This window comes from Amphibalanus amphitrite, unplaced genomic scaffold (assembly GCF_019059575.1).
Source record: "Amphibalanus amphitrite isolate SeventyFive unplaced genomic scaffold, NRLGWU_Aamphi_draft 000786F_arrow, whole genome shotgun sequence".
In the NCBI taxonomy this organism is placed as follows: domain Eukaryota; kingdom Metazoa; phylum Arthropoda; class Thecostraca; order Balanomorpha; family Balanidae; genus Amphibalanus; species Amphibalanus amphitrite.
In genome coordinates, this window is record NW_024882280.1 from 93864 (window position 1) to 121265 (window position 27402).

The 27402-nt window shown below is 48.3% G+C and overlaps 1 protein-coding gene across 4 annotated transcripts; it reads right to left on the reverse strand.

Annotated features, from left to right (window-relative positions):
* Positions 1-706: 706 nt before the first annotated feature.
* On the reverse strand, positions 707-26750 carry LOC122366130 (prisilkin-39-like). Of its 4 annotated transcripts, XM_043337988.1 has the most exons (3): positions 1357-1381; positions 918-1137; positions 707-848 (listed from the first exon to the last, which is right to left on the reverse strand). In XM_043337988.1, the coding sequence occupies exons 1-3, from the start codon at positions 1372-1374 to the stop codon at positions 781-783; spliced, it is 306 nt and encodes a 101-aa protein (XP_043193923.1). In that variant the 5' UTR covers positions 1375-1381; the 3' UTR covers positions 707-780. The 4 variants fall into 4 exon arrangements, with proteins under 4 accessions (XP_043193923.1, XP_043193919.1, XP_043193921.1 ...); XM_043337984.1 differs by lacking the exon at positions 1357-1381 and adding an exon at positions 26664-26729 and having other exon boundaries at positions 707-1137; XM_043337986.1 differs by having other exon boundaries at positions 707-1137; positions 1357-1732.
* Between the last annotated feature and the right edge of the window lie 652 nt (positions 26751-27402).

Here is a 27402-nt window from a genome sequence, read left to right on the forward strand (position 1 = left end):
GAATGCGATGGTACCACTGCCGTAGCTCTAGGACCATTTTTGTCGAAGTTATTTGCGAAAAAAAATAAAACCACATTTCGGGGTCGCTGACCTGACCTCTGACCTCAGGTCACCAAAACTATTTTTCTCTTTTTCTCTAGATCAAACGCTACACAGCCGTGCTCGTAATTTGTCTTTATCTCTAAAACTCCTATTTTTAGCAGCTATTTGAAGTTTGAGTCTGTGACGCCGAAGTTTGCCGTGCAGGAGTCTAGTAAAATGGACCTTGTGACGTCATCAAGGGGGCTAGGTCCAAACTTGTTACTTCAGAAGATGTCAAATTGATGGGAGAAAAGGTACTGAAAGTTTCGCTTTCCTATCCCTAAGTGTTCGGGAGCTATCGCAAGTATTCGCCAGGGGGGGGCGAAAAACGCCCCCCCCCCGGGCCCGCGAGGGTAAACCTCAAAGTGTGATGTGTTGTTACAGATACCATGCTCAATTAACCCACCATTTTCAATCTATTTAATAAGGATAATATGTCAAAATCACTTTTTACTCCCTTTACAGTGCCTAATTTCAGTAAAGCTATCTAAGCAGAAAAGCAGAAAGAAGAGAAACTTTAGAAATAAACTTGATATGCATAAAGATTCAACCATTATTATTGTGAAGCCTGAATGCACGCAAGTTCAGCTTCCCTTTCGTTGCACAGATTCAAAGCAACTACAAATGAAATTCAATTTTGTTTATTGAGCGAGAGATGAACTTAAATGACAAACACACACAGCATGGTTAACACAAAACTTAGTGGTAGTAGCCGGAGCGGTATCCGTATCCGTAGGAACGGGGAGCGTATCCGTACGAGCGGGAGGCGTATCCGTAGCTACGGGGAGCGTATCCGTATCCGGTGTGTCCGTATCCGTAGCTGCGGGGAGCGTATCCGTATCCGTAGGAGTTGTAGCCCAGAGAGCGGCGGTGGCGGCCGTGGTAGCCGTAGCTACGGGGGGCGTAGCTGCCGTAGCTGCCGTAGCCGCCGTAGCCGTATCCGGCACGCCGGTATCCGCCGTAGTGGGCAGGGGCGGAGCGGTATCCGGAATATCCGTATCCGTATCCGTGTCCGCCAGCAGAGACAACAGCCACCAGGGCAGCCAGACACAGCAGCTGTGGAGAAGAAAACACTCATGAGGAAAAATGCTACTCATATCATCCATTGACTTGTCATAAAAAGTAAAGCAAACTTTCTGTTATCGTTGTTTGTTTTGTGAGTAAGCCATGTAATAGCAACCGCTTATAGGTGGTTAACTTTTCATGCATGTGATGTAAAAATGAAGTCACAAAATGTTTTATAAGTTGGCGTAAAGATATATATCCAAAACTTACCGCAAGCTTGGCGTTCATCTCTGCGGCTTGTAGTTCCACCGGCTGCTGGGAGAGTAGATCAGTGAGTGTGTGATATCCACCCGCCGTCCGCCGCTTTTATACGCGGCCCGCCCCGTATGTCCGACCTTGGCTTCCGCCTCACGGACAGACTGCTCGGTTGGGCGCTGACGTGTTCCATTTGGTCGAGCTATATACACACACTTTTGGTGTGGTGTTATATACATTCGAGAAGCCAGATGAATTCAGATGATTTTGCTCCTTGATACTTGCAATAAACTTAAAATTCGGAATTCGTGCCACCTACTCTCAGTGCCTAGAATGATGCTTGTATGTTGTGTTTGCTGAACCGACGTGCGGTATGGTGTCCTGTGGTCGAACCTCTCTGACAGTGAGGGCGTTGCGAAGTTGTATTCACATTGTTTCGGGACTTTCCCAATCGACTTGGGGCTATTACAGTTCCAAAAGGATCGGTATCGAGCAACAACGAAAAACAGTGGTACTCATCACATCATACATACTCTGAGCAGTTGAGCACAACACAAATGCCGCAACATTGATAAACATTACGTCATTACGAAAACTGATAATAATAATTGCTAAAAATTAAATTGCGACGAAGTTGCGACATCGGGGGTAGTGAGGTTGTCTGATGACGTCATAGGTCAGTGACCTGACCTGACCTGAAAATTCAGTTGGTGTCACAAGATCTGGCCTGGAGAAGTTTCAGCTCTATCCCGGTGTGTTCTGAGCTATTGCGAAAAATATCCTATGGGGGCGGCATCCACCCGCACCCCTCGCGCGGCCGGCGACGGTTAGAGCTGGCATTGCATTATATTGTATTGTATTGTGCATTCATGAGCGATTCACATTACATTGAACCAAGTTTTCCCAGCCAGCGGACAACGACCGTCAAAACAAATATTTTCTACATGGCATGCTTTTATCTACATACATAAATACCGGTAGGTCCCGAAAACGGACGCTTTTGTTTTTCTTCCTAAACATCTTTGGAGCATTATATGAAAATATTTCATCATAAACTGAAAGTCAGTGCGATGCTTCTTTGTTTGACGCTATTTTTAGTCTTGATTTTTAGTCTGTTCCATATCAAGATTGCAGTCGGAGTTTCTTCGGCAGATCGGCAGATCGCTCCTCCGCTCAAGAATTTGCGTTTTGAAATGTAAGAGCTGTATATCCTACAGAAATCACGCACTGCTTTCAGCAGGGCACTTCGGCTGCAAGCTTGAAACGGTAATAGGTAAGTGAATAAGGACTTTACTCCACAAGAAATCGTTCGGGTCGACCCGAACGATTTCTTGTGGAGTAAAGTCCTTATTCACTTACCTATTACATTAACAAACTCCACATCATGTCCTTAAGAGCTTGAAACGGAGTAGAGTAAGTTATATGACTTTCAAAAATGCAGCTACATATACAAGGAAAGACATAAGGACACGATATTACAATTCGACTTCGAGCCGAAATATTGTGTTGCAGACGATAGGAAATTTAAGGAGCTTATAAAACAAGTATAAAGCACCATCAGTAAGTGTAATTTTGATGTAATAGGTAAGTGAATAAGGACTTTACTCCACAAGAAATCGTTCGGGTCGGAGCTTTCGAATTGTATCTTCGAATTGTATTCGAATTGTATCTTCGAATTGAATTAGTCCTGAATTTTGCGACCGATACCCCTCGAACCCGATTACGACTCGCTGACGAAGTTTTGTAATACAATTCGAAAGCTCCGACCCGAACGATTTCTCTTGGAGTAAAGTCCTTATTCACTTACCTATTACATTAACAAACTCCACATCGGCCGTTTTCACGACGGAATAGCAGGCATCTATTTAATCCCCATTTGATCCTTTGGTTCCTCAGGAATTTTAGTAGTTCTTTTTAGTAGGTACCCCAGCTTTCGAATGAATGGTGCGTTAGTTTGCTATTTTTCTATTAAATATCACATCGATTTACTTTATCTAAGGATTTATCACTAATATCAACATAAAGCGTAAGCACAATTATAAAATTATGAAATTATTGAATACTAGTACAATAGTTAACCCTCGCACGACCAGGCCATTTCTCATAACACGAACGACCAGGGGGGGGGGTTGTTACGACCCCCCCCCCTGGCGTTTCGAAACGGAAGGTCGTAGAGCTTAGCGGAAAAAAACCAACGGATTGCTCTCAACGAGATCTCGCGATTGGTGGTATATTTTTTGGTCCTAGGCCAACATTTGACCTACTTATGACCGGTCAAAGGTCAAATTTTCAGAAAAATCTAACTTTTCAGATTTCCGCGCCGATTGCGGCAAAACGGTAAGAGATATCGACTTGAAACCCTCACTATCGTGATCCTTGATCAATTCTCTATCGTTTGGTGTGAATTTCGATGTCATAACACTAAAAATGATGCGTTGGGAGCATCGGAAGTCTGCAAGGTCATTTGTGCATTGGGTCACGTCAGGCGTGTGACGTCACTGACCTGACCCTGACCCAAAATGAATTACAAGAAACAACCGACGATGCCTGAAATGGATAGCAAATTCGAATTCAGGGCATCAAAATACCCCGAAAAGGCATACACACTTCGTGAAAATCCGGCCGGAGGCTGTACCTCTTATGACGTCATAACTCCGTGACCTGACCTGACCCGGTCAATTTTCTTGCACCACACGATAGCCAATGCTTGCCCCAACATGCATGGGAAGTTTCATCATGATCCATCAAACAATGTGGGTATCACCGGCAGAAAACCTAGGGATTCGGCGCACACGTTTGGTAACTGTCGGCCGGAGGCTGTACCTCTTATGACGTCATAACTCCGTGACCTGACATGACCCGATCAATTTTTTTTTTGGCAAAAGATGCGCAAAGGTTGCCCCAGAGGGTATTGAAAATTTCAGCCCGCTACGACAAGCCGTTTAGCGTGCACTTCGAAAAAACCTCAGGGGGGGGGTTGATACAACCCCCCCCCTAGGCGTTCTTGGGTTAAAAAAAGATACTGAGTTGCCAGGCTACAAAGAATATATTCATTTATGGCGCACGACAGACATTTAGAAAGCAGCGCCCTGTTTTATTGCACGCTGCTAGCCGCTTCCATTGGGTTTTGCAGGCCGACGTCATTGGTCGTTACACGTATGATGTCACGCGACTTGTGGCCTGTCACGGCTCTTTAAAGGTAGTGTGCCAGCTTTCTTGGACCATATGGAGTTAATGACCCGGATAAGGAGAACCGGATTTTTAGAACTTATCCATACCTTCAAAACTTATGGAAACGTCTTAAATTCTTCAAATTTTGAGTACCCCAGTGCGAAATTCGCCCCGACGGGTTGTCGGTCGTACCCCAACCACATTTCACACCACTATGAACAATAAATGCACACACTAAAATCGCTATTACCGATAGGCTCATCCAATCAAGTTTCGATAAACCCGTTCATCATCATCTCCTGCGGTTTCGAACACGCCTGTTAGGTGGCTTCTGATGCTCGTCGAGGTCGGAATTTCCAAATACGCGTGGTGCGTCGGGCCGCGCGCTCTGACTTCGGCCAAGAAAAATGCGTCAGCTGATCATTGTCATTTCTGCCACTTGCGTGTGGTGTAATGGGGTCATAACTTAAGAGACGGCTGTTTCATATCAATTATTTTACATAAAATCATATTTCAAACCACAAATTAATGTTCGACAGCCAAATTTCAGAAACAATACCAATACAGGCTTACAGCTTAAGGCTCGACATTGTGTTGTCTACGATTAGACAGCTGATAACTCATTCCCGTACGTCGTATGGTCGTAACACTATAATGACCTTTGCTTATTGTCACAAGTGCGCCGCATTCGCGATTGTTGCCCGACGCCTGTTTGCAGGTGAGCCCACTACAGTTGTTATACATATCTAAAAACCGATAAACTTTTAGGCGAAAAAGGCACTATTCCAGGCCCATTTTTGATTTTTTTGCGATATTAGGTAAAAACAGAAGCTTCTTATCCTAGGAAAAATAAAACGGGAAATCTTTCAAAGGTGGCACACTACCTTTAATGATCTCCACTAAATGAATGCAACAGTGGCCTTTTAAGTTGATCTCTGTGGCCATCTGTCTATGGAGCGACCAATATGAAAGTTGGGTGAATTTACCGGGGTTACATGACTATGAGCAAGCAAATGTGTATCAGGAATGGATTTAGGTGGAGAATTGCGCTGGACCATGAGTGCTCGAACGCTCCCAATTCCACGCCGGTTTGGCTTTGGAGCCGAGACAGACGATGCGGGTCAAGGTCACCGCTGGGGTAACGGTGGATTGGCTGCGCCCGAGCACCCGTAACGCGGCACAATTCTCCATCTATGGATTTTCCTATTCGCTCAGCATTGTGACAGGCGTTCGTAATAGCATTTACTCTGCTCATGTACCTATCCCCGGTTATTTAAAAGAAGTTTTTGTGGGGGAATATCACGGCTTTAGGTACTCGGTGGCCCTATTCACGACTTTCAAAGAATGCTCCGATAACTAAACACCGCACAGACCTACTGCATTAGTGAATCTGACAGAAGGTCTGTGGAATTACATCCCCCCTCACCACACCCCTAAAAACTCATCCAGTGTCCAAAACCACTTTTATCGACTCGCCAAAAAAAAAAAAAACACACACACACACACACATACACACACAAAGCATGGGGCATGTCAGCTCTCAGTTCATTTATCATTGTCTTTACCATGGTTCAATTGCATTGCGCGATTTAAAGCACGTGAGTGCCTATAAAGAATATATGTAGAAAATAATATCTACAGCAAAACATCCAAAATTACAAAGGCTACAATGCTTAAAAAGTAGGTTCATTAAGGAAGCCCATTTTTACTTGCGTTGTGTTCCCAACCATGCGATTCCAACGCGGGCTATTCGCAACGTCTGTTAAGGCACGTTAACAACTGACAAGCCGCCACCGCTGCCACTTATTCATAGATGGTTGATATCGCAGCTTGGGCGTCAGCAGCGCGGCCCACAACGCGTCGGCGCCAGCGCACGCAGCTGTTGGCACTCGGCAGCCGGTGTTGCGACTTAACGGCCGGCCGGCCCCATGAAGGAGAAGCTCTTGGTGAAGCTTTGTGATCGCCTCATAGCCGCCTTGGATGTCATCTTTCTTGGCAGATCCATCCGTTCAGATGGTACGGTGCAGTCTGGATAAAGGACGAAGTCCAACGCCGCTTACACCGCGACCGCCACCCCACAACGTGGCCGCAGACCGAACGGGCGTGAGGGCCGTAAGGGCCACCCCGCCATCCGGTAGGTGGCTGAGCAGCCGGGCGCAGCGGCGCCTGGGCGGCGGCCGCGCTGAGGTGAAGTCCCAAACCGCCATGTCGCCATCACCGCCATCACCATTGCTGCAGCTGTTCCCAACCGCCTCAATCGCCGCCGTTTTGCCAGCAGTCGCGCCGCGGAATGGCAGAAGCTCCAGAGTAGCCTCCAGCGCCCCTCTCCGCACGTGTGCAGGTGCACTGCGGCCGCCGGGTCCGACGTCCAGGCAGAACATGATATTTCCATGCTGCTCCGACGGTGGGCTGGTCTTGTTTGGGCGTTCCTCCACTGTGACGTCGGTCACGCCTGCCCCGGCCAGGGCGCAGAGACCGACGTGTCACCATCCGGTTGCAGTCCTCAGTCGGGTCGCAACGTGTACCTCTTCCGCAGCGTGGAGCGCGCTCCCGCTGGGCAGCGATACAGCCAAAAGTAGCATAGCATGCGGGCGGCCAGCGCTGCGCCGGACAGCGGACCCATGCCGGGGGTATGCCGGTCTCGGCCATTAGCGGGGTCGTCGGGGCCGAGGCTGTACATACAGCTGGTGACCGCGTGAGCCGCCAATCGAAGCTCACGGCTTATAAGCTCGACGCGGGCATCACACGCCGTCCCGATGGGAGCTCCACGACGCCGCCGCGAACTCCAGCGCGGCTCGCAGCGCGAAGACCAGTACGGACGGCCGGGGCAAACGGCGTGCGGGAGTCGCAGGCGACGTTCTGCGGACAGAAAGGGTTGGGCATAAGCTGGTCGGCAGGACACTCTTGAGCCGAGCCTTTGATGTAATTACAGATGATCCAGAAGCATGCACAAAAATTCATGACACACTATTCTCATGTATGTATTTGCTACATATGATATGATATACCAGCTCATGATCAGTGACGCATTCTGGGCAATATGTTCTAAAGTGAAGTAACTGAAGTTACAGCTTAAAAGCTTAAAAAAAAACAGCTTAAAAAAACACACACACACACATTCGATAGCTTATGAGAATAACATGCCTTGTGTGCTTAATGCAGGAAAATATTTTTTTTTTCACTTTTTTACCCTCGCATGTGTGCGGCGTTTTCCAGCTTCTAATGTGTAGGGGGGGGGGGGTCGGTTGGACCCCCCCCTTGCCGTTTGGCCCCTGATCGAGCTAGAGCTTCGCGGAAAAAACGAGCGTGTTGCCCGTGACGAGAGGAAGCCGATGATACCCAATTTTAAGGTCCTAGGTCATTGGTTGACCTTCCAGGTCAGGTCAATGACCCAAGGTCGGGAAAATCGGGACCTGTTAGAAAGTCGTAAAGTGTGGCTGCTAAGGGGTTTTCCGGGGTGCTGATCACGAATATCGTGTTAGTTTTGATCACAGATGATGTCTTTAAGCATTTAGACCAGGTCGGGTCAGGTCAGGTCAGGTCAACCAGTAGGCGTCGTGACGGGTATTAGTATTACGTGTCAACCGCCTCTGACAGCTTCGTAACATGTTACGAAGTCACCAAAACTACTTCGTAAATGTTCAAATGGTTGCTAAATTCGAATTCAGCTCCAAAAACTTGCCTAGAAACATGTAAAACTCGAAAAAGTGCACCGAGGTCACCAAAGGTCAATGACCTGACCTGACCTTCAGGTGACCTTGACACCCACCCTGATGCATGGGAGCAACATCAAATCACATGTTTGAACGTTTGAAACCACGAAAAGCTTGCAAACGCGCGGCTAATGCGAGCCGACATACGCGGAATCGCGATTCCGGCCAAACATGGTCTCGGAAAAGAGGTCACAGGTCAAAGGTCATTGGGGTCAGGGTCATGAAATTTTCAGGGTAGGTGTAAAATTGATCAATGCGAGGGTACTGAAAGTTTCGTCGCGATCGGCCGCTTTTTACGCGAGTTATTCGCGAAAAACCATGGGGGGGGGTCCATCCGACCCCCCCCCTACACATGCGAGGGTTTAGAAACAGCAAAAGAGTTGTCAACAAGCCATGTCAACTATCTAAACAATTTTTATGGAAACTGCTCTAGCTAGCTTAAAGTTCCACAACGTTTCCGGAGCACCGTATACCCAAACTCAGTTCATGTTACAAGAAAAAAAAAACAGTAATAATGCCTGCCTCCTAATTTTGAATGAAATATAGGTATGAGTAATTTGATTTGGAAAGCAACAAATTTCCGCACATCATTTTAGCAAAATTACTATTTTCTTCAGCCATCAGGTTACACAAAACTATAGTAAACTTTATGATCTAGTTTACACAAAACCAAAGCCCCGATTTTAACAAATGTAGATAAAATTTAAACAATTTTAAAAAATGTATCGTGGAGAAAATGAAAAGTGTAGATTTGTAAAGCCGGGATATTTCAATTTCACGGATTAGGCACTTAAAGAAATATCTTCACCTTTCTTTGAGCCACCAGCCTTCACCCAAGTTTTACACGAATGTAGTGAAGCAGACAATGTGGCAACTCAAAATTGTGATGGTTTGAGATAATTATGACGGTAAATGAAAAAGCAACACAAGGTTCCTTACCCTCGTTTTTTCACATGGGTTCAGATGAGGCTTCAACTGTTGCCGACCTGAGGAGCTATAGGGACTTGAGCTTTCCAAAACTCAATTTCTAAGGGCACTGAGCAGTGTTTGGCTTTCACACGAATGCGATAGTAAGTTATATGAAGTTGACAAAGCAAGCAAAGCAAAGCATGATGCCCCGCGCGTCCGCCCGCGACCACGCCCCGCGTCCGACTCCCGCGACTCCCGACCACCGCGTGACCCGAGGCGCCCGGCGGTCACGTGACCTACCGGCCGGGACTGCAAACGGCCTTCACCACCATTCTTGTATGACGTCATATCCTACTGAGGTGCTGATTGGTCGGAATTAGATACCTGAAGGTAATTATCTGCCGTAGTTATTTTGTTTCATTGTTTTGCGTGTTTTCTTATATGAAATGTAATTAAAAAATTTGTCATATTTTAATCACCATTAAAACATAACTGAATAGGTATAAAAGAGAACTCGATATATACTTTCCTTGTTTTTAAGAATTCCGGAATTAGATACCCGAGGGAGCAAAGAGGGAGCAAGTTGCCACGCTGATTTAATACCTCATAGTCGAAAGGTGGGCTACTAGAACCAAACATTGCTGTGTTTGTAAATAAATAAGTGATTTGAGGGCAAGAAATGCCCGGATTTAAACTTTTAAAATTATTTTGAACATAAAATATTTCAGTTTGAGGGATGTTAAGGCCTCTAAGGGTAGGTACTTTTTAGGTATCAAATAAGTTCCTCTGCGAAAGTTCCGTCGTGAAAACGGCCATCATGTCCTTAAGTGTAATTTTGATATTGTGTACATAGACCTTTTCAATAAAGGGAAGCGTAGCAAACCTGAACAAGACAATAAATGGCCGATATCAGGCCAAAAGGACATCTGGGAAGACAAGATATTTTGAATATTTTGGTTTGAGAATAACGAGGGCGGGAGTGAGACAATGAACCCCCATTGGCACATAGCAGTGCTGCTCATGTTTTGGACGCCGCTAAAGAAGACACTGTGAGGCAGAGGACGCAGCAGGGTGGAGCAACCGCAAAAACAGCCCCCGTAGCCCGTTACTGGCTTAGTGACTGCGACGCGCTTCAGGGGAGCAGCTGCTTTCTGATCTCTCAGCTGGATATGAACTCCTCACTCCTCACCCGCGCTTATCCCAATTTCAAGCCCTAGAGCTCAATTTTGAGATACTTCAAGGTTCACGTGTACCAAATGAAAAGGAAAACCATAAATGAGATGAATGAGTCAGTTACCCCGCGCCCTGTGCCCGCGCCCTGGTGGGGGGGGGCTATTTTTGCCCCCCCCCCTCCAGACTTTTCGATATATCTCCAGAACCGCTGCGCCGATCGTCACCAAACTTTCAGTACCCTCCCGGACATCAATGTTACACGTTGTGACCAAAACGTTTTCCAAAGGCTATGATAGGTTGGCCGGAAATGACGTCAGAGTGACGTCATGTTCTGCCGTTTTCGACCCAAAAAAGGGTTTCACGGGAAGAGCTGTCAGGCCTATAGCTTAGCTTTGCAAATACAGAAAAACGATTAAGACATAAAAGCTGTCGAATTGACAGGGCTACAAAACTGCTATCTCGGATTTTTCAAATATTTGGATTTTGACCCCCAAAAATCACAAATAGATTTCTTGAATATAAAAGCCGAAAAATCCAAAAAGTTTTTTTAAATTTCACCAAAACCGGAACATATGTGATAGTCCTTACCGCCTTCTATCCACATACCAACTTTGAGATTGATACCTCTTTTTTGGCCAAGTTATAGCGAAAAAACTGTTCAAAATTGATGACGTCAAATTTTCAAAGTCAATTTTTAGCAATTCTAGACCCCGTAGCGCAAAACAAAGACCACCTTTAGACTCCCCGTGACGAGCTGCATCGAATCAATACCCACTTTATGCAAAACTATCAATTTTAAAATTTGACCTTTTTTGACCTGACCTTGACCTGACCTTCACCAGAAAGCAGGGCTGCGGAGTCGATGGATTTTCGGCGACTCCGACTCCGACTCCGACTCCGGCTTTCAAAAACCAGCTCCGACTCCGACTCCGACTCCGGGCAGAATTGTCGATTCCGACCGACTCCAACTCCCGACTCCGACTCCCCAGACCTAGCAGGGCTGCGGAGTCGACAGATTTTCGGTGACTCCGACTCCAACTCCGGCTCGGGTTTCTAAAATCGACTCCGACTCCGACTCCGACTCCGGTCACAACTGTCGACTCCGACCGACTCCGACTCCGACTCCGACTCCGACTCCGCAGCCCCGCCAGAAAGTGACCTAAGCCGTACCTGTATAACCAACACCATTGAGTTGGAAATGAAAAATTGGCCATAAAACATGCATCGCACAACCTTACTACCTAAAGTTAGGTTCATGTGACACCTCACCTGTGACCCTTGGTGACCTGACCTGTGACCTGACCTGGTAATATCAGTGACCTCTTATAGCAACATATGTACTAGGCAACTGACGCCCTATCGCTGATTCACGACAAAATGCGTTTTTTTTTTCGGTGTTATAGCGCATTCCCTAGATGACCCGTGAACGGTGAAATATTTCATCTTTGACCTGACCTGTGACGTCATCGGTGCCCCGAGGTCAATGAAATTTGGTTTCTCTTAGCAAATTTGACAGGCCTTTCGAACGCCGATTGAATTTTGCGGATCCGTCCAGTAGTTTCGGAGATACGAGGGGGGGCAAAAAATAGCCCCCCCCCCCCCACCAGGTCGCGTTATAAACAGACCCCACCAAGGCGCGGGTTAAGGGTGCTGTTCGGGGCATGCGACCAGAGATCTGCCGCACGGCAGTGGCAGAAGTGAGGCAGCGCACGTCTCCGTATCTGGAGTGTTTTGGTATAGCCTAATGGAAAATGTGTTGTACGGAAGGCGCCGAGTATGAAACACTAACAAGAGTAGGCCACGCCACTAAATCACACTGGGTATTCTATCGTTTGGTGGGATTTCTGGGATTTCCAGGATTTATGATTTGCAATATGTACGCAATTTAACCCGCGCATGACTGGGGTATTTTCCATAACGCGAGTGACTGGGGGGGGGGCTCTCCAGAGCCCCCCCCCCTCCTATCTCCGGAACTACTGGGCCGATCGTAAAAATTCAAACGGCGTCTGATAGCTCTGGAAAAACTGTCGAAAGAAACCTATTTTCATTGACCTCGAAGTCACCAATGACGTCACAGGTCAGGTCAAATAAAAATTATCGACATTTTTGCTAGTTCACAATTTAGGCTCTGACCGCCGGACCGCCGGTCCGATCAGGCTCATTTTTGGTTTACGCACTCCTTGACGGATGCGTTAGATACCCTGAGGGTACCGAACTTTTATTTCGAATTTTTAAAGTCAAGGTCAGGTCATCCTAGGTAACGAAAATTGTTTATCATGTATCGGTCACGTGACGCATGTTTTATGGTCCATTTTACTCGTAGATTTCTAAAATAGTGTCGTCTGTGTCATTGGGGGTCATTTTCAGCTGAATTTACCGGAGGTCAGGTCACTTTCAGGTCAGAAAAGGTCACATTTTGAAAATGAAATTTTTCAACAAAAAAGGTGCCTATCAGATGCAGTTTGAGCTCAGGAACACGATGGTGCCATTTATTTTGCTCTACGACGTCAAAAACGTACTGAAAATTGATTTGAAAAAAAACATAAAATTGTAAAATTTTGACAATAATGCAAATCTACTATCATCATCATCATCATCAATTGTATTACGTCTAGAGACAAGACAAGCATGGGCATAACAAACATACACAATGCACACAAGACGTACGCCAGAAAACATATGCACAATCATACCTACACCAAAACATAGGCATACCAAAAACAACATAACACTATCATATGGGTGGCGCTAATATCATTTGTATTAGTGCCCATGCCTCCCCAGTGTTCTGAGCCAGGAGCCAACTGAGCGAGTCGGTGACTCCACAGGGGGGTTTTGGGGTGTACATAATCTCAGGTGGGATATGACCTCCAGCAACCTGTAGAAGCACACTCATATTGGCCCCACATACGATGAACATAAATCTAACGATAGGCGCGCAGTGTCCCGATGAGGCATCCCCAAGAACAAGAGTGGCCAGGCTGGCAACCAGAATTTGGCGTAGACGGTGATTTTCGCGGAACGCATCACGGAAGCACGCGATGATGGAGCGACGTAGAGTCTCCTGTACCTTCGGTATGTGCAGAGCAGCGAGCAAAGCTGTGTGGTGGGCTCTGGATGGCAAACGTAAGGCAGCTTTGACTGTTGCTGCTTGCCAGGACTCGAGACGAGAGATGTCGGCGGGTCCCAGAGGGCACAGAGCACAACCAAATAACAGGGTCGGGGATACTATGGCTCGCCAAAGGAAAGCTTTGTCAGGGCCAGGGAGCTGCGAGCTGAACAAACCCGCTCGGGAGAGACCGAAATAGGCGCTTCGTCCACGGGACACGCGTGCATCTACGTGCACTCGGCCCTGAAGGTTCGGGTGCAGCTGAACACCAAGGTGCTCAGTGTATTCCTTACACGTGAGCAACTGGTTGCATAAGTGCCACTCAGGTCGCTGGGCTAAAAGATCAGCACCGAAAATGAAACAGTGACTTTTGGTTGCGCTCGGGACCGGGTTAACAAATTCGAGCCTCCAGCTAACTGAGAATTCTGAGACAGAATCCAATAGCTTTTGCAGGTCAAGTGCGTTCCCCGACATGACTAGGAGGTCATCAGCGTAAGCCACTACTGGGACATGCTTACCACAGACCATTGCACCAAGGCCGGTAGCGTCCAGTTGCTGTATCAGCGGCCTTAAGAAAATATTGGCCAAGCATGGTGACAGAAGCGCACCTTGCCTCACCCCTCGTCGTACGGAAAACGCATCCGATATTGAACCTCCGAACCGAACTCGTGCTGAGAGGTCGCTATACCAGAAGGCTAAAACCAGCCAGCTTCGGCAAGATAAGTAGTCTTTAGCCCGAAGTAGGATGCCAGCGTGCCATATTCGGTCAAAGCACTTACGAGCGTCGAGATTAGCGACAAACAGCGGGGATTCGTGCAACAAATAGTGGCCAGCCGCTTCCTGGACGAGTAGCGTTGCCTCTCTGGTGCCCCGGCGCTGAAGGAATCCAAACTGTAGGTCTGAAGGTCGGAAAGAAAGTTGGATTTCTCGAAGAAGCAGTAATTCGAGCAGCTTTGATACCGTGGACACCAAAGAAATTGGTCGGTAGCTATCCGGACAGTTTGGGTCCAAGCTGCTTTTTTTAATAAGTGGGACCACTGTGCTTCGCCGGAAGCTGTACGGTACTCGCATCTCGGCCAGGCTGGCAGATAAGAGGAGAGCGATTATGTCCAGAAGCGTTGGTGAAGAGCCATGGATAAGATGGTCGGCGGTGACACCGTCAGGGCCGGGAGCTGCATTCCTGTTTAGCTCCGTTATAAGGCCCGCTACTTCACGGGCACTTATGATCCTACTGGGACCCGGTGCTTCAAGCGCAGATGTCCTATATGCGTCTACTAATTTATGAACGGTCTCGTGCTCAGCTGCAAGCCCCTCAGAGTCACCGTCCCTGTGCGTGAGGATGAAGTGGTCAGCAAGATCATCAGCCGAGAGTGTCGCACGAGGGGTAGCTGAGCCTCTCCGCGCTCTCTCAACCTGCCGCCAAAACTGTTTTACGTTACCGTCACGGCGAAACGCTGCCATCAGACGAGCGCTGTCGTCCACCTTGGCTCGTGCGGCTGCGACACGAGCTCGTCGATAATCTCGCCGTGCAGCACGAAAACAGCTGTGAAGCACCGTCAGCTGTGGGCGATCTGACTCTACCCACAATCGGTGCCAAAACCGAGCGCGAACACGGGCTGCAGAGACAGCCGGAGTCCACCAAGACTTTGGCGGTTTCCAGCGGCGAGAACAGCCGGACTCGGACGCAGCTCGATGAATAGATGCCGTCAGGTGGCTGTCCAGCTGCTCGACATCCAAGTCTTCCGGATTGCGCAAAACCAGAAGCTGGGCTAGACGTCTACGGTATTCATCGTTCCGAACATCACAGCTCCAGTTTAACACCGTGCGAGCCGGTGAAAATGCACTCCCCGCCGCCTTCTGGCACCGCCTTACTGTGAGGGATAGTGTGCAAATCAGAGGTAAATGTGGGCTCAAGTTATCGACACATGGCTGAATGATGTGGCAAGACTGCAACTGACTAAAAATGAAGTCATGTGGTACTAAGATGTGATCATTGTGTGTCGAATAGCCACCGCGCTCATACGTATAGTCTAGTGACTGACTAAATCTGAACTCCGCCGTTACTAAGTCATGTGCGTCCAGAAGTCGCTGTAACTCGCGGCTAAATGCGTTAAAGCCACGGAGTCTTGCCCATTGAGCTGGACGCTGAGCGAGTGGGAGTCGTGGGAGAGCACAGTTAAAATCTCCGAGTAGCATAATTGGCGCTGCAGGTCTGATTTCACACATCATGGAGTCCAAGCTCGCGCACGTATCTCTATACAGTTCTAACTGCTCAAAAGTGCCACTAAAGTACGGCATGTAGCAGCCTATAACATTGAGCACTGGCAGCCCACCGCTGCTTATTTGGAGCCCCAAAAGACGAGACGACTCGCACTCAATCTGAGCAAACGTAAAAGAGTCATCACACCTGCATATCATGGCTGTCCCGCCGCGCCGGCGCCCTTCTCCAGCGCCTGGAGGTGTCTCCATCGCAAACGATTGAAATATTGGTACATTATCAACATCGTAGCAGTTAAGGGCATCCCCCAGGAGGTCTGCTTCGGCACAGGATACCCATGTCTCGGAGAGAAACAATACATCTAAGTACTCAAACAGGACGGCAATGTAAGCGGCGGTGCTTAATGCTCCCTCGCAGTTATAGCAGCCGACGCGAAACAAGCGATCATTCAGGGAGGTCGTATCAGCCTCTCCAGATGGGCAGTTACTGGCCCCACCAGGATCCACTACCGTTTGGGACAGGGACGCTGCCGAATGATGGGGCGCTGGTTGTGAAATGTTCTGTCCGGCCTGATACCCCGGCTGACAGACAGGGCCAGCTCTCCGTCCGAAACGGACCCAACGCTACCTGGTGCTGACTACGCAGCGGTTGTAGTTCACCAGCAGACGCATGTGCAGGGGGCTGCTGCAGATGCTGCTCCCGAGGCTGCAGGTGAGGTGGGGACAGCGGTGTCAGAGGCTGTTGCTGCAGTCGTGGCCACTGTTGCTGCTGCATCTGTTGATCTCGAGCTTGCGGTTGGAGCGGTGGCAGCTGTTGCTGCTGCTGCTGCTGCTGCATCAGGTGCTGCTGCTGCTGCTGCTGCTGCTGCCGCAGCAAGTGTTGCTGTTGCTGCTGCTGCTGCAGCAAGTGCTGCTGCTCCCGGTGCAGATACTGAGGCGGCGGCACCGATGGGAGCACTGTACCTTGCTGCTGCAGCTGAAGCTGCTGTAGCATTGGCTGCGTCTGCTGCAGAGTTGATGAGAGCTGTGACATCTGGCTCATGGTCTGCGGCCTTGGCTGAAGGTGGATGTTCACCATCTGAGGAGGAGGAGGCTGAGAGAACTGCTCGTTGTTCTGGGGCTCCAGCCATGGGGTTCCTGGCTGCTGGTACCTGTATGCACCTTGCCACTGACCAACTTCAGGTTGCGGTGGAGCCGTTGACTGACGACCCCATACCATTGGCTGAAGACCAGCCGGTGGTGGCCGAGACTGCTGAAGAGGAGCCTCGGCTACGCGTTGCTGCCACGGATACGGCGGCTGAGAGTTGCGCTGGGTCGTATAGCCATGAACTGACGCCTCTCTGCTGGTCGCCTGGCGCTGGAACTGCTTCCCTTGCTGTTGGTGCTCTTGTCTAGGGCGGAAGAATCGCCTTCTGCGGACTGGATCTCTCCCGGTGGGACGAGATGACAGGTCAAGACGCTGCTTCTGGCCCTTCGGTTTAGGGTCAGCGGGCGCCCTGTGCTCTCCCGCCTCATTGCCACTGTCGTCTGTGTCGGTCTGTTGGCCAGGACCAGAACGCTGATGCATATGGGAGACGATAGCACGTGCCAGACGGTCCAAATCGAGAGAGCGGGCCACGTCAGTTTCGGTACTCGCTGGCAGCAGTGGCTGGCTTCCTTCCGGCTTCTTGTTGTCCTTGTTCTGCCTGGCAGAGACAGAGGGAGGTGGCAGAGAGACCGGCTCATCTCCTGTAGCAGGGCTGCTGTCTGGTTCTGGCATGGTGTGAGGCGTTGGCTTGGACGAGGCACTTGTCTGTCCAGGCTCCGGGCGAGTGACGCCGCTGATTGTAGCAGCCGCACTGGGTACAGGCTCTGCCTGATCAGCGGCTGGAACCACGGTGGGATCTCCTGATCCAGACGAATCTCCAGTAGGCTCCGTGGTTCTGTCAGGAACGGTCGGGTCTGCTAGATGGATGCTAGATGTGGGAGACTCGACGTCGTCCTTGGCAGCACACTTCGCTGCCCGCTCCTCGAGATTGGCGATACGGACTTGCATAGTAGCGAGGATAGCTCGAAGGTTAGAGTTCGAGGCTCTAAGCTCCTGTATTTCTCTGTCCATTCGCAGTGAATTATCTAAAACGGCTTCTATGCGTCCAGTATCGGGTTCAGAAGGCAGGTTTTGTGTGCCAAATGAGAGAAGTGCGTTACTCGACTGGATGCGCCGGTCCGCAGGCTTTAGCAGGTTATCTGCATCCTTGAGTAGAGCTGACCGGGCCAGAGAACTCCCGAGTGCCCAGCAGTCTTCTACTAGTTTTGCAGTGCTGCCTGCTTGACGTCTGGTTAGTGGCCTACCAGCTGTGGATGGTATCTCTCGCATTAGCTGAGAGTGGAGCTTCTCTCTGAGACTCCGCAGAGTGTCTTCGCCCATGGCCAGCATTTCCTCTCTCGTGCATTTGGGTTCTCGGCTGAAGAAGCTTCTCACATCAGACATTATCATGTCGATGTTGAACCTTACGCGGTCAGCCATGGTTGCGCTAGCAGGTTGGTATGTAGCCAAGCACAATTCGATAAAGGTGGCGCTGGTGTTTTAAATGTTTCAGCTTAGTACTAGCAGCTGCCAATAGATGGCGCTAGTGTCGCCGTAAAACTTGTAGGTCTCCAGGATAGACAGGGCCTTACAACGTCACGTGCAGTGCTTTTTTCCTCTCTCGATTCACCGAGAAAATTCAGATATCAACAGATTTTCAAACAAAAAGCAGTTTCTTTAAAAGACGATTTTACAGCAAGTCATCACTTACTGGAGGTTCGCCGGCGGCCCATAGTAGATAAGACTTCAAAGAATAGAGCAGCAATAGAAGTAACTCCTTTCTTGAATACGTGATGCCGGACCGAACGCCAGAAAACCTGCGCCAAATCACGTCCAAGTCGACGCGTTCGTCTCGGAAGTAAGCTAACTCTCTTATCTGTCCTCCCCGTGGCCTAGTGGATAAGGCGTCCGTCTCCAAACTCGGTGGCAGCGAGTTCGCGGCCGGGAAGCTCCACGTCGTTTGACCCGCGTTCCTATATTAAGCCAGCTGGCAACTGGCGAGAGAGGGCCACGCTAGACCCGGGAGGACCGTGCCGCCATCTACCTGCGGCACGTTAAACTTTCGATCCAAATTATCACCGGTGAACCGAGCGCGGGCAAGGCGGGGTGGTGGGTCCGTGGTGTCATTCGCAACAAGCTCTGCTTAGCGGGGCACCCGGGCCCATAGCCACCCATTCATCCATTCGGACAAAATTTCTAAAAAAAAAAAAAATCTGCTAATTTATACAAAAATATAGCAGATAATCTTACACCATAGGTCTTTAAAGGCACGCTAAAAATGTGGAAAAGGTTATACGTCACTATGCGTGCTAAATTGGAGAGTATGTGCTAACCTTAAAAATCCCTCCGTTCAAGTTCGTCGCAACCGACCAACACTATACTATACTATCTACTATACTATTTGTGAAATGAAACTCTGTCTGTCTGTTTGCACCGTGCAGAGGGGTGCTTTGACGCCGTGCGCAGGCCAAACGGTGCGGACGATTGGGCTGAAATTTTCGCAGGGTGTTGATGACGTCACGCGCACGTGCAGTGTCGAGGTTTGAGTCCCAGGGAGTGGATGGCTCGCACGTGGCACGCGCTGGAAAAAGGTGCTTTTTCTCCAAATTTTGCTCGGCTCTCAAGCTTGCTTCAAGGTATCGGCAGCCGGGTTCGATGGACTTTGCAACTAAAATGCATGGCAAGCGGCGGCGGGTGCCTCTCATGTGCTGATTGCAGCTTATTTATTTTGATAAACAGATGCGAATGAAGGTGGTGATTTTCGTTGAATGGGGACAGTTTTCAATGCGCTAACACAAATGTACCGGTTTTGCCGCAATGCGCCACATTTCTCGCAATGCGCCACATTTGTCACAAAGCGACATTTCCACCAAATATGATGAAGAATAATAGAGTGACAAGATTAGGAGCCCGGTTAATACTGTTTTAGTTTATTATTTATCTTTTTTAGTTCCTACTTATTGGATTCAATTAGTCTGTGACCTCACATGACCCAGTAGTAGTGGTAGTAATAATGGTAGGGGAAGTAGTGGGTGTAGTGGTAGTGATAGTGGTAGGAGCAGTGGTAGTAGTAGGGGTAGAAGTAGTGGTAGTAGTAGGGGTAGGGGTAGTGGTAGGGGTAGTGGTAGTGGTAGTGGTAGGGTTAGTGGAAGGGATAGTAGTAGGGGTAGTGGTAGGGGTAGTGGTAGGAGTAGGGGTAGTGGTAGGAGTAGGGGTAGTGGTAGGGGTAGTGGTTGGGGAGGGATAGGAGTAGGGGTAGTGGTAGGGGTAGTGGTAGGGGTAGTGGTAGATGTATTGGTAGGGGTAGTGGTAGGTTTAGGGGTAGGGGTAGTAGTAGTGGTAGGGGTAGTAGTAGGGGTAGTGGTAGGGGTAAGGGTAGTGGTAGGAGTAGTTGTATGGGTAGAAGTAGTAGAAGTGTGGTACAGGCCGATGCAATGTGACGTGGTGACCTATCCGACCTGGCCTGACCGAAAGTGACCAGGGATGACCAACTTGACCTGACGTGACCCCGTATGACCCAAATTTCATCCAACTAAGCCCTCAGAGTAGTTTTTATGTTCAAAAATTTTCTCTGCACGCTTCCGTCCATATCTCTGCTTCCAGACGACAGTTCAATTTAATTCAAACACCATTCGAAAGCAAATCGGTTGCTGCCGCATTTTCTGGCAACGCCGCGAAGCAAGTGGCGCAGCCGCTTGTCTACTATACTATTTGTGAAATGAAACTCTGTGTGTCTGTCTTTCTGTCTGTTTGCACCGTGCAGAGGGGTGCTTTGACGCTGTGCGCAGGTCAAACGGTGCGTTCGATGGGGCTGAAATTTTCGCAGGGTGTTGATGACGTCACGGGCACGTGCAGTGTCGAGGTTCGAGTCCCGGGGGGTGGATGGTTCGCACGTGGCACGCTCTGGAAAAGTGCGTATTTCCTCACAAATTTGCTGGGTCTTCAAGGCATCGGCAGCCGGGTTCGATGAGCTTTGCAACTAAAATGCATGGCAAGCGGCGGCGGGTGCCTCTCATTTGCAGATTGGCAAGTTATTTATTTTGATAAACAGAGGCGAATGAAGGTGTTGATTTTCGGTAAATAGACAGTTTTCAATGCGCTTAACCGAATGCACCGCGTTTACCGTAGTGCGCCACATTTGTCACGAGGTGCCATTTTTGCTGCAAATCGCACAACTTTGTCAAATATGGTCCGATAAAGGTGCAATTCGGTGGAAGGATGCATGACAAAATGACAGGTACAAATGCGCCACGTTTGTCGCAACGCGCCACATTCGTCACAAGGCGGTATTTCCACCAAATATTATTAAGAATAATGGAATTACACGAGTAGGAGCACGGTTAGGAACTCTTTTTTTTAGTTCATCAGTTTATATGATAATCTGTGACCTCACATGACCCAGTGATAGTGGTGGTAGTGTAGTGGTAGTATTATTGGTAGGAGTAGCGGTAGGGGTAGTGTTAGTATTAGGGGTAGTGGTAGGGGTAGTGTTAGGGGTAGTAGTAGGGGTAGTGGTAGGGGTAGGGGTAGGGGTAGGGGTAGGGGTAGTGGTAGGGGTAGTAGTAGGGGTAGGGGTAGGGGTAGGGGTAGGGGTAGTGGTAGGGGTAGTGGTAGGGGTAGTGGTAGGGGTAGTGGTAGAGGTAGTGGTAGGGGTAGTGGTAGTGGTAGGGGTAGTGGTAGGGGTAGGGGTAGTGGTAGGGGTAGTGGTAGGGGTAGCGGTAGGAGTAGTGGTATGGGTAGAAGTAGTAGAAGTGTGCTACAGGCCGATCCAATGTGACGTGGTGACCTATACGACCTGACCTAACCGAAGGTCACCTGGCCTGACCCAGTGTGACCAGGGATGACCATCTTGACCTGACTTGACCCCGTATGACCCAAATTTCATCCAACTAAGCCCTCAGAATAGTTATTATGTTCAAAATTTTCCTCTGCACGTTTCTGTCCATATCTCTGCGTCTACACGACAGACCGATTTAAATCAAACACCATTCGAAAGCAAATTGGCTGGTGCGGCATTTGCTGGCTACGCCGCGAAGCAAGTGGCGCAGCCGCTTGTTGATACTATTTGTGAAATGAAACTCTGTGTGTGTGTTTGCACCGTGCAGAGGTGTGCTTTGACGCCGTGCGCAGGTCAAACGGTGCGGTCGATTGGGCTGAAATTTTCGCAGCGTGTTGATGACGTCACGCGCACGTGCAGTGTCGTGTTTCGGGTCTCGAGGGGTGGATGGCTTGCACGTGGCACGCGCTGGAAAAAGGTGCATTTTCTCCAAATTTTGCTCGGCTCTCAAGCTTGCTTCAAGGCATCGGCAGCCGGCTTCATTCGCCTTTGACAATAAAATGCATGACGATCGGCGGCGGGTGCCTCTCATTAGCAGATTGGCAGCTTATTTATTTTGATAAACAGAGGCGAATGAAGGTGTTAATTTTCGGTACATAAAGACAGTTTCCAATGCGCTTACACAAATGCACCGCGTTTGCCGCAGTGCGCCATATTCGTCCACATACGCCATTTTTGCCGCAAATCGCACAACTTTGTCAAATATGGTCCGATAAAGGTGCAATTCGGTGGAAGGATGCATGGCAAAACGACAGGAATAAATGCACCACTTTTGTCGCAATGCGCCACATTTGTCACAAGGCGCCATTTCAACCAAATACGATTAAGAATAATGGAATGACACGAGAAGGAGAAGGGTTAGGAACTCTTTTTTTAGGTTATCAGTTAATCTGATATTCTGTGACCTCACATGACCCAGTGGTAGTGGTAGGGGTAGTAGTAGTGGTAGAGGTAGTAGTAGTGGTAGTGGTAGTGGTAGTGGTAGTAGTATTGGTAGGGGTAGTGGTAGGGGTAGTGGTAGGGGTAGTAGTAGTGGTAGGGGTAGTAGTAGTGGTAGGGGTAGTAGTAGGGGTAGTGGTAGGGGTGGAGGTAGGGGTAGAGGTAGTGGTAGGGGTAGTGGACAGTGGTAGACTGGTAGGGGTAGTGGTAGGGGTAGGGGTAGTGGTAGAGGTAGTGGTAGTGGTAGAGGTAGTGGTAGTGGTAGGGGTAGTAGTAGGAGTAGTGGTAGGAGTAGTGGTAGGGGTAGTGGTAGTAGTAGGGGTAGTGGTTGGGGTAGTGGTAGTGGTAGGAGTAGTGGTATGGGTAGAAGTAGTGGAAGTGTGGTACAGGCCGATCCAATGTGACGTTGTGACCTATACCACCTGGCCTGACCGAAGGTGACCTGGCCTGACCCAATGTGACCAGAGATGACCAACTTGACCTGTCTTGACCCCTTATGACCCAAGTTTCATCCAATTAAGCCCTCAGAATAGTTATTATGTTCAAAATTTTCCTCTTCACGTTTCCGTCCATATCTCTGCTTCCAGACGACAGATAAATTTAAATCAAACACCATTCGAAAGCAAATTGGCTGCCGCCGCATTTTCTGGCTACGCCGCGAAGCAAGTGGCGCAGCCGCTTGTAACTTGGCTATTTTTGAAGACATTGGGATAAAACTTGCAAAGGTAGTTCATCAGTGTGTGTTCTATCACATGTATTCCGGTTTTTGCGAAAAGTCAAAAACTTTTTGAAAAAATCAAAAAATATTTTTTTATGTAATTGTAAATACACATTTTTCAAAATCTTCAGAATTTCTAAAATTCGATATCGCAGTTTGATAGCTACGTGTATTTGTAGTCCACTCATGCAAAAAAATGGATCTAGCTTTAAAACTAAGCTCTTGAGAGCGTTTGCCGTAATTCAGTATTTTGCATGAAAATCGGCCGACATGACGTCACTCTGACGTCATTTCCGGCCAAAATATGGTAGCTAGGAAGTTGAAATTTTAACACAAGGTGTCAAATTAATGCTTCTGAAAGTACCGCAAGTTTCGTGTTGATCCGTCAAATGGTTTAGAAAATATTGCTGAAAAACGGGAGGGGGCTCTGTAGAGCCGCCCCCCAGTCATGCGCGGGTTAAATCCCTCCGTTTTTCGGTAACTCCAAGTAACTTTATCACAAAGCTTTGTGTAACCATTCTTTCAACGCTGTGCATTTATCGTTGATATACGTTGAATGTTTCATCATTTAAACTTCGGATGTGTGTGTGGGGGGGGGGTCGGATGGACCCCCCATGGTTTTTCGCGAGTAACTCGCGCAAAAAGCGGCCGATCGCAACGAAACTTTCAGTACCCTCGAGTTGTTCAATTTTACACCTACTCTAAAAATGTTATGACCCTTACCCAAATGACCTCTGACCTGTGACCTGAACATTTACGAAGTAGTTTTGTTGCCTTTAGGTCCTTCCGGGTATTTGCAGTAGGTGTCAACCGCCTCTGACAGCTTCGTAACATGTTACGAAGGCACCAAAACTACTTCGCAAATGTTCATATGGTTGCTAAATTCGAATTCAGCTCCAAAAACTGGCCTAGAAACATGTAATACTCGAAAAAGTGAACCGAGGTCATCAAAGGTCAATGACCTGACCTGACCTTCAGGTGACCTTGACATCCACCCTAATGCATGGGAGCAACATCATATCCCATGTTTGAACGCTTACAACCACGAAAAGACTGCAAACGCGCGGCTAATGCGAGCCGACATACGCCGAATCGCGATTCCAGTCAAACATGGTCTCGAAAAGTAGGTCACAGGTCAAAGGTCATTAACCCGCGCCCTGCTGGGGGGGGGGTGTTTGAACACCCCCCTTGTGGTTTTTCGCGAATATCTCAAAAACGGCGGCGCGGAGCGCCGCCGTTTTTGGTACACCTTATCATACATCAATTCTACACATGTTGTGAAAATTTCAGCCCAAGGTCATTCAAGGTCAGGTCACCAGGTCACTTGAAGTGACCTCACCTCATAAAAAGTTTCAATGTCTGTCATAGCTACACCGAGTGACCGATCGCTTTGAAACTTTCAGCGATTGCTAAGAGCAATAGCATGTACAAAATTTATATCTCAGAATTTTGATATCGATGACCTAAGGTCAGGTCAATTTTGCGACCTCCCCATTATAAGTCAATGGGAGAAAATTGAAATGCGCCTCTTTTGGAAGAAAGACATTATAAACACTCCCAAACACTGAATTACAAGTGGTTTAGACACACTGAACATGAAAATGGTGTCCGTGACCGCTGTTTATGCCCTGAGGTCATCTTAGGTCACGAATGGTATCTAACAGTTTTTCGCAAATAACTTTTGATAGAGGCATGCTAGAGCGATGAAAACGCCTTAGATGTGTTCAGCTCGACGATACGGATCGACTGATATGCAACATGACCCTTTCCGGTCAGGTCATGACTTTGACCTGAGGTCAAATTTTCAAGTTGACCTTTCAAGGTCAAGTTATAGTTCATTCGATGCGTCTTGACGAGAGGAACACGATGCCGGTAAAAGTAAGCTCGTACAATGCTTGGGTCAAAAGTTATTGCAGAAAAACTGTTTCCGAAAAAATCGGCTATTTTTTGCAGTTTTTGCGCCCTGCAGGCAAAACCGTTGACGTTAGGTCAAATCTGAGAAAATTACTCAGAAAGGGCGTTAATAGGGCTATCGCATGCGCTTTTCCGCGGCGCTGTAGCTCTATTGGTTCCCGAGTTATGCGTTGGCTTCTTGGAAATTTTCGACATTCGACCTGGAAATCGGCGAAATTTTGCCTTCAATGACCTCTGGTGACCTGACCTTTGACCTGACCAAAAAATTGACCGAAGTGATTTCGTCATTATTTTTGACGCTCTTTCGAACACCGCCTTCTGCGTATCGCTACGTGGCCCAGGAGCCGAGTTAGAAGGGGGGGGGTGTTCAAACACCCCCCCCCAGCAGGGCGTGGAAATCCAGGACCCCCAGCCGGGCGCGGGTTAAGGTCAGGATCATGAAAATTTCAGGGTAGGTGTAAAATAGATTAACGGGAGGTTGCTGAAAGTTTCGTCGCAATTGGCCGCTTTTCACGCGAGTTATTCGCGAAAAACCGAGGGGGGGTCCGTTCGACCCCCCCCCCCCCCTATAGAGGCGAGGGTTAATCGAAAATAATATCTGATAATTCGAATAAAAATGTCTAGAAGCATCTGTGCAACCCAAACGGACAACTTTCAAGAACCACAATGAGCCTAATTTGACCAAATTCTGCACCTAATCTACACTAAATGTGTACTAGATGGCCGTCGTGGAAACGGCTGTTATACCACTTCCCCTTTTGCATTCTCCTAAACGTTGTGATTTCAGTAAAGCAATCATAGATATGGATAAGGATTCCACTAAAAAAAAAAAAATCAAGTCTGCGTGTGCGTAAGCACAGCTTTCCCTTCGGTGCAAAAAGACAAAACAATAGCAGATGAAATTCAATTCTTTTTATTGAGCGAGAGATAAATCAAAATGGCAAAGACACACATGCATGGCGAACACAAAGCTTAGTGGTAATAGCCGGAGCGGTATCCGTATCCGTAGGAACGGGGAGCGTATCCGTACGAGCGAGAGGCGTATCCGTAGCTACGGGGAGCGTATCCGTATCCGGTGTGTCCGTATCCGTAGCTGCGGGGAGCATATCCGTATCCGTAGGAGTTGTAGCCCAGAGAGCGGCGGTGGCGGCCGTGGTAGCCGTAGCTACGGGGGGCATAGCTGCCGTAGCTGCCGTAGCCGTATCCGGCACGACGGTATCCACCGTAGTGGGCAGGAGCGGAGCGGTATCCGGAGTATCCGTATCCGTATCCGTGTCCGCTAGCAGAGACAACAGCCACCAGGGCAGCCAGACACAGCAGCTGCAAAGAGGAAAACATTCATCAGGAAAAATCGTACACGTGTCATTATTTGCCAGGATGCAAGAAGAGCAGCAGACTTTCACTCATGTTGCTTGTTTTTATGCCTAAGCGGTGTTATAGCAGTTGATAAGCTTAAAAGTTATATGTGCCTCACCCTTCTCGATGAGTGCTGTGAAAATGAAATCGCAACATATTTTAACAGTCAGAGCAAAAAAAAAAAGATATCCAAAGCTTACCGCAAGCTTGGCGTTCATCTCTGCGGCTTGTAGTTCCTCCGACTGCTGGGAGAGTAGATCAGTAGCCGCGTTTACATAGGGCTAGTTGCCAGATAGTGGAATTTCCACTAACAGAGGGTTCCCGAGAAATACGCCATGGCCAATATCCTGGACGCAATTCGGTGTGCAGACGAAAATATGCATGTGAGTGCTAGAAATTCGTAAATTACATTATTTCATTGACTGTTTTTGTTAAAAACACGTGATGACAAGCTCAGCAAATCTATTCATGGTGACTTACGTGGCAAATTGGCTTTCCTTTGTGGGATAATGCCATTTTCATTAACTCTACTTTGATTAGCGTATGACAGGTGTTCGTGTAAAATAAGCAATTTTACCTATTTCCTTCATCAATTTGGTAGCTGAAACAGCTACCAATTTACTTCCACTATGACAGTTTCCAGTAACATATGCTACTGATTGGCTAATATTAGCCAATCAGATCTCTGGAGTTCCCCGCAGTGCGTTACAACTATGACGCGGCAAAGACATATTTGGACATATCATTTCTATATTGATATGCCTATCTACACTGCATTGGCCTTGCGTTGCGTGGATGTCATCAAGTGAAATATTTTGGCCTACGGTCAGTGAGACGCTAGTCGCTACTCTTCTATACGCTATGCCCTTTTTCAATATGAATACGGTGTCGTGTTCTGACTGCAGACTCCTGGTAAGTTTGTGCAGGTCTCACGGAAGG